General features: G+C 46.7%; 1 protein-coding gene across 7 annotated transcripts in view; it reads left to right on the top strand.

The window, feature by feature from the left end:
• The first annotated feature begins 204 nt into the window (after positions 1–204).
• Positions 205–7228, top strand: part of katnal2 (katanin p60 subunit A-like 2) — an 18955-nt gene continuing 11931 nt past the window's right edge. Inside the window, exons 1-8 of one of the 7 annotated variants that reach the window (XM_045692712.1) lie at positions 205–2654; positions 2886–2956; positions 3055–3221; positions 3487–3523; positions 3634–3757; positions 3977–4087; positions 5778–5855; positions 6510–6608. In XM_045692712.1, the coding sequence (XP_045548668.1) occupies positions 2604–2654; positions 2886–2956; positions 3055–3221; positions 3487–3523; positions 3634–3757; positions 3977–4087; positions 5778–5855; positions 6510–6608 (738 nt within the window). In that variant the 5' untranslated portion in view covers positions 205–2603. The remainder of the gene's footprint in view (positions 2655–2885; positions 2957–3054; positions 3222–3486; positions 3524–3633; positions 3758–3976; positions 4088–5777; positions 5856–6509; positions 6609–7228) is intronic. The other 6 variants (XM_045692706.1, XM_045692708.1, XM_045692707.1 and 3 more) reach the window with 6 other exon arrangements.

Genomic DNA, 7228 nt, shown 5'->3' on the forward strand with positions numbered 1-7228 from the left:
CTAACGTTAGCTGGCAAGCTAACAGTACAGTTTAACTTGAAATAAAAATGACTTTCTGTCAAAATTAGAAACGAGTAATATCTGAAAATGTAGTTAGCTACACTATCTTACCCGTATACATGGAATGGATGCTTCTCCCTGTCACGGATGCCATGGTTGCCCTTAGTTTGATCTCCTCCTCCTTAGCTATCATACTCTAATTCCACTGATTTCAAAACTCGGTCCTCCAGAAAGTGGAGAGCAACACTTATGCAGTTCTATTACGTGATATATATATATTTTTAAAGCCGTGTTAGACAGGATTACCTACACATACTGACCAGTTCAAATAGACAGAAGCGTGCTACATGGCGGACCAATCCAAACTTGTCTCTCGGCATGTCCAGCCCACTCATTATCTCAGCCAATCATCTTTATCTGTTGCTAAAACAACTAGGCTGGTAATTTAAGAATTGTATTCGTATGTACATATGGCATATATGTTTGTTATTAAGGCACATGAAAGTTCACATTCCAGAAGGCATTTCTGCCTAAAAACACATTTTGATCAAAATAAAAGTTTACGTTAAAATGGTTCTCCTGTGAAGTAGTGAAACCTAGATAAGTTCAGGAGTAAAAGTTTGACTTGTTTCAGGAAACTAGGCGTATGTTGCGATAACAAAGGGTTTGAATACTTATTGACTCAAGACATTTCATATTTTCATTTTTATTTAATTTGTAAACATTTCTGAAAACTCCACTTTAACATTAGGGCATTGTGTGTGTGTGTATGCCACTAAAACAAAATCTCAATATAATCAATTTTAAATTCAGGCTGTAACACAACAAAATGTGGAAAAAGTCAAGAGGTGCCAATACTTTCTGAAATGTACCAGCCATCGTATTAGCTGCTAGCTTGCAGCACCTTGCCCGATTTGAATCATATTTGGTACATAGCCAGAGTGAATTTACGAACGCGCCCTATCTACTCCGATTTCAAATCGCTCTCTTCTGAGTGTGCCAGAGCGCAGAATAACTGTTTAGTTTACGAACGCTCAACACCCGTTGAATATGGTGAATTTGGAGTGAATTTCCGAACGCCCAGAGCACACTCCGGCACTCCAGAGTGAATTTCTGAACGCCCAGAGCACTCTCCGGCACTCCAGAGTGAATTTCCGAACGCCCAGAGCACACTCCGGCACTCCAGAGTGAATTTCCGAATGCCCAGAGCACACTCCGGCACTCCAGAGTGAATTTCCGAACGCCCAGAGCACACTCCGGCACTCCAGAGCAAATTTCCGAAAGCCCAGAGCACACTCCGGCACTCCAGAGCGAATTTCCAAACGCCCAGAGCACACTCCGGCACTCCAGAGCGAATTTCCGAACGCCCAGAGCACACTCCGGCACTCCAGAGTGAATTTCTGAACGCCCAGAGCACTCTCCGGCACTCCAGAGTGAATTTCCGAACGCCCAGAGCACACTCCGGCACTCCAGAGTGAATTTCCGAATGCCCAGAGCACACTCCGGCACTCCAGAGTGAATTTCCGAACGCCCAGAGCACACTCCGGCACTCCAGAGCAAATTTCCGAAAGCCCAGAGCACACTCCGGCACTCCAGAGCGAATTTCCAAACGCCCAGAGCACACTCCGGCACTCCAGAGCGAATTTCCGAACGCCCAGAGCACACTCCGGCACCCCAGAGTGAATTTCCGAAGGACCAGAGCACACTCCGGCACTCCAGAGCGAATTTCCGAACGCCCAGAGCACACTCCGGCACCCCAGAGTGAATTTCCGAACGCCCAGAGCACACTCCGGCACTCCAGAGTGAATTTCCGAACACCCAGAGCACACTCCGGCACTCCAGAGTGAATTTCCGAAGAACCAGAGCACACTCCGGCACTCCAGAGTGAATTTCCAAACGCACCCATATTTGATGAGAGACTTGGTCGTCTGATTCAGTCAGGTAGCAGCAGGTAGCACCAGTACCTATGGGGCAGAGTTATGGGAGACCCGAATCAGCTTCCAAACTTTTGTTTGTTCGTCGCGATGGTCAGTAATGCCACGTTCGAAACACTTGGGAACTCGGAAATCTCCGACTTCAGTGCGTTCAAAACAAATGGGAACTCGGGGAAAAAAACGAGCTGCGACTGGGAAAAATCTATTTGAACGGTGATCCAACTCGAGTACTCTTTCTAGAGCTCCGACATTCCGACCTGAAGATCACCGACGTCATGATTTGGTCTCGTATTTTTCCGAGTTCCCAGTTGTTTTGTTCGTTAGGCAGTCTGATCTGGCGCTGACGCCGGGTCACGGAGGAGAGAGGACGGAGGACGGTCTTTCTGTCGTTTCAAAACAACTGGGAACTTTCGGAATAACAGACGTCTTGACGTGATGATATTAACATCCGAGCTCTAGAAAGATGCCCGAGTATCCGACATGAATACCGAGTTGGATGACCGTTCACAACGTGTTTATCCTAGTCTGATATCGTTTAATAGTTGTTCCCAGTTGTCCTGAACGCCCTGAAGTTGGAGATTTCCGAGTTCCCAGTTGTTTTGAACACGGCATTCTGCCCGAACCAGAAAACCCCTGGTGTCACGCCAACGACAGATCACAACATTCACAATGGAACTTTCTTATCAATCTATCAAAACCGCGAATCAAGCAAGAGAGGCGGTGAGTATTGTTTTGATCAATATGGCTTCATATACAAAGGAATCACTATATTTCTCGCATCATGTTTGTATTAATAAGTAAGTTAACTTTCACAAGCAACCAGTTAGCTAGCTAGTTGCATGTAGCATTCAGCGCCCACTGTTGCCTAGGCAACCCGTCTGGTTGAAAGACGTCTGGTTTGTTACCTGGCTGATCATTATATTACACTTATTAACTCGTTTCTTACATTAGGAAGAAATGAGGACAGAGTCCAGAAGAAGAAATCTACTCATATTAATCTTTCATCATTTAATGGAGGCAGGGTAAGTCAGTGTTATATACTGCATATCTGAGTGTGATTACTGTAAAGTAGTCGAGGTCTACAGAAGGATGGACTAGAACATGATTATGTTGTTGACAGGTACATGGATGCTGCCAGTGCCCTGGAACAGGATACCAATGTCGCACTCCGGCGGTTTGAAGTGTGTGACAATATAGACCTGGACACAGTGTTGATGGAGTATGAGAGTTACTACTTCATCAAGTTCCAGAGATATCCCAAACTAACCAAGAAACGGCCAGAACCAGGTTGGCATGGCGACAGAATCTCACTAATGTCATTCATATGTTTTATTATAGTGCCATGCATCTTCAAGGATACCCAGCCTACATGGGCTCATAAGACACTGCATTTTCTGTAGCAAAACAAAATAATAATGTATACAATTACAATGAAAAACTATTGAAAAACAACCTGCGGTTTAGGTTATCTTGTGGTAACATGTGGTAATGAATCATATCACTAATTGCTATGTGTTTTGGGTTATCTCCTGTTCATCTCTTTTCAATCTAGTTGAAAGTAGACATGCAAGAAGTTGTGGAAAAAAGAGGTGAGCCTTTTTTCTCTGTTAAAACAAGCTTTAGAGTATGGTGTTGGATTTCTGGAATGGCTCAATATCAGTGTTCTGTCTGTCTGTCTGTCTGTCTGTCTGTCCTTCAGGGTCCCCTGTACTGGAGTTCAGCCCCTGCCCAGAATAAACTCCTCCCACAGACCCCCCTCCAGGGGTGGAGTCAAGAAGACAGAACCCAAGATGGTGGTCAAGGACGCCAGTAGAGCTGTTGGTGTACGTTTTCACACCACTCTGTTTCAAACAATCAAATCAGTTTACTGAATGTGTTTACATTTCACTATAGACCCAGCAGATGGAACAGGCTGTTTGTACCATGTGACATCCCAAATGGCACTCTATTCCCTATATAGAACCCTATGGGACCTGGTCAAACATGTGCACTATATGGGGAATAGGGTGCCATTTGTTCCTGCTGATCACTATGATTGGCAGATATTGTTGCAGGAGAACGGTGGGCGCTCCACTCCTCCAGAATCGACAGAGTTCGGTCTGAATGTTTCCCCCATCATCAGGAACGGAGCAGGAGAAGGACAGATGAAGAAGGTAGGGAACGGGAACACACACACACACACACACACACACAGTTTTGTACAACTAACCTCGAGGGGACACACAATTCAGTCCCATTCTAAATCCTATTTTTCCTAATCCTATCCTGAAAACCTAACCTTAATCCTAGCTCCTAACCCTAATCCTAACCGTAACCTGAAAACCTAACCTTAACCCTAGCTCCTAAACCTAATCCTAACCCTAACCCCCCTAGAAATAACATTTCAGCTTGTGGGGACAAACAAAATGGCCCCAGTTGGTCCACTTTTTGTTTGTTTACTATTCTTGTGGGAATTTGTGGTCCTCACAAGTCTAGTTAAACACGTCCACAGACACAGACACAGTGTCAAAGTGTTTCATGAGTTTTAGCTGCTGGTATTTTGCTATGTTGATAGTCCTGTGGTTGTGTTGCTTTTCTCTGTTAGGGTCAGCTGATTGAAGGGTTAGGGTTAGGGTCAGCTGATTGAAGGGTTAGGGTTAGGGTCAGCTGATTGAAGGGTTAGGGTTAGGGTCAGCTGATTGAAGGGTTAGGGTCAGCTGATTGAAGGGTTAGGGTTAGGGTCAGCTGATTGAAGGGTTAGGGTTAGGGTCAGCTGATTGAAGGGTTAGGGTCAGCTGATTGAAGGGTTAGGGTTAGGGTCAGCTGATTGAAGGGTTAGGGTCAGCTGATTGAAGGGTTAGGGTTAGGGTCAGCTGATTGAAGGGTTAGGGTTAGGGTCAGCTGATTGAAGGGTTAGGGTCAGCTGATTGAAGGGTTAGGGTCAGCTGATTGAAGGGTTAGGGTTAGGGTCAGCTGATTGAAGGGTTAGGGTCAGCTGATTGACGACAGAGACCTTATCCAGGATCCATCCAACAGTCTGTCAGACCCCATGGTACTGTACTGACCCATAACCCTACCATCCAGACCCCATGGTACTGTACTCTGACCCATAACCCTACCGTCCAGACCCCATGGTACTGTACTGACCCATAACCCTACCGTCCAGACCCCATGGTACTGTACTGACCCATAACCCTACCATCCAGACCCCATGGTACTGTACTGACCCATAACCCTACCATCCAGACCCCATGGTACTGTACTCTGACCCATAACCCTACTGTCCAGACCCCATGGTACTGTACTCTGACCCATAACCCTACCGTCCAGACCCCATGGTACTGTACTCTGACCCATAACCCTACTGTCCAGACCCCATGGTACTGTACTGACCCATAACCCTACCATCCAGACCCCATGGTACTGTACTGACCCATAACCCTACCATCCAGACCCCATGGTACTGTACTCTGACCCTACCGTCCAGAACCCATGGTACTGTACTCTGACCCATAACCCTACCGTCCAGACCCCATGGTACTGTACTGACCCATAACCCTACCGTCCAGACCCCATGGTACTGTACTCTGACCCATAACCCTACCATCCAGAACCCATGGTACTGTACTCTGACCCTACCGTCCAGACCCCATGGTACTGTACTCTGACCCATAACCCTACCGTCCAGACCCCATGGTACTGTACTCTGACCCATAACCCTACCGTCCAGACCATATGACATGGTACCCCCTTTAACCCATGGTAATGTATACAGTCTGAACATATGCACACAGACCATGGAAGAGCTATGAGAGCTCATTTCAAACCTCAAACCACAAAATGATGTTGTTCTCTTCTCTCCAGGAGCCTCTTCTGAAACCCCTCAGCGCCTTCATTGGGATGAACAGTGAGATGAGAGATCTGGCTGCTGTTATTAGCAGGGTAAGAGCTGTTATGAGCGGGGTAAGAGCTGTTATGAGCAGGGTAAGAGCTGTTATGAGCAGGGTAAGAGCTGTTGTTAGCAGGGTAAGAGCTGTTGTTAGCAGGGTAAGAGCTGTTGTGAGCAGGGTAAGAGCTGTTGTGAGCAGGGTAAGAGCTGTTGTGAGCAGGGTAAGAGCTGTTATGAGCAGGGTAAGAGCTGTTATGAGCAGGGTAAGAGCTGTTGTGAGCAGGGTAAGAGCTGTTGTGAGCAGGGTAAGAGCTGTTGTGAGCAGGGTAAGAGCTGTTGTGAGCAGGGTAAGAGCTGTTGTGAGCAGGGTAAGAGCTGTTGTGAGCAGGGTAAGAGCTGTTGTGAGCAGGGTAAGAGCTGTTGTGAGCAGGGTAAGAGCTGTTATGAGCAGGGTAAGAGCTGTTAGCAGGGTAAGAGCTGTTATGAGCAGGGTAAGAGCTGTTATGAGCAGGGTAAGAGCTGTTATGAGCAGGGTCCTTTTTATTTATTTTGGGAAGTCGTTGAAGACCTTTTAATCTGTAATACTCAGATGAAACACTAGAGGACTGAACAGCTGCTTTTGTTGTGTGAATTTTATGCCACCATTGTATGAAATGTGTGTGTTTATTAATGAAGGTCTGAGCTCCATCCCTCTCCTCTGTCTAAAGGACATCTATGTACAGGACCCCGCTGTGCGCTGGGATGACATTATAGGCCTGCAGGCCGCCAAGCGATTAGTCAAAGAGGCTGTCGTCTACCCTATTAAGGTACCGGCCGTGAGCACCATGCTTTCTCTGCTGCTGTACCACTTCCATTCTATTTCTGAATATGTCTCCACTAAAAGCAGTAGGAAACCAGGTGCTGTTATTTGTGAAAGTGACATTAAATCTATACTTGAATACCACCCAATAAGGGTCTAACAGACGGGCCTTTAATGTCCTATCACAGCCTAATGATGACACTGATACACATTACTCTGTATGTTTCTTTACCCTCCCTGTATCCGCTGAGGCCCAGTCCTGTGTATGTTTCTTTACCCTCCCTGTGCCTGCTGAGGCCCAATCCTGTGTATGTTACTTTACCCTCCCTGTGCCCGCTGAGGCCCAATCCTGTGTATGTTACTTTACCCTCCCTGTGCCCGCTGAGGCCCAATCCTCTGTATGTTACTTTACCCTCCCTGTGTCCGCTGAGGCCCAATCCTGTGTATGTTACTTTACCCTCCCTGTGCCCGCTGAGGCCCAATCCTGTGTATGTTACTTTACCCTCCCTGTATCCGCTGAGGCCCAATCCTGTGTATGTTACTTTACCCTCCCTGTGCCCGCTGAGGCCCAATCCTGTGTATGTTACTTTACCCTCCCTGTGCCTGCTGAGGCCCAATCCTGTGTAT

Source organism: Salmo salar, chromosome ssa13 (genome assembly GCF_905237065.1).
Source record: "Salmo salar chromosome ssa13, Ssal_v3.1, whole genome shotgun sequence".
Lineage (NCBI taxonomy): Eukaryota > Metazoa > Chordata > Actinopteri > Salmoniformes > Salmonidae > Salmo > Salmo salar.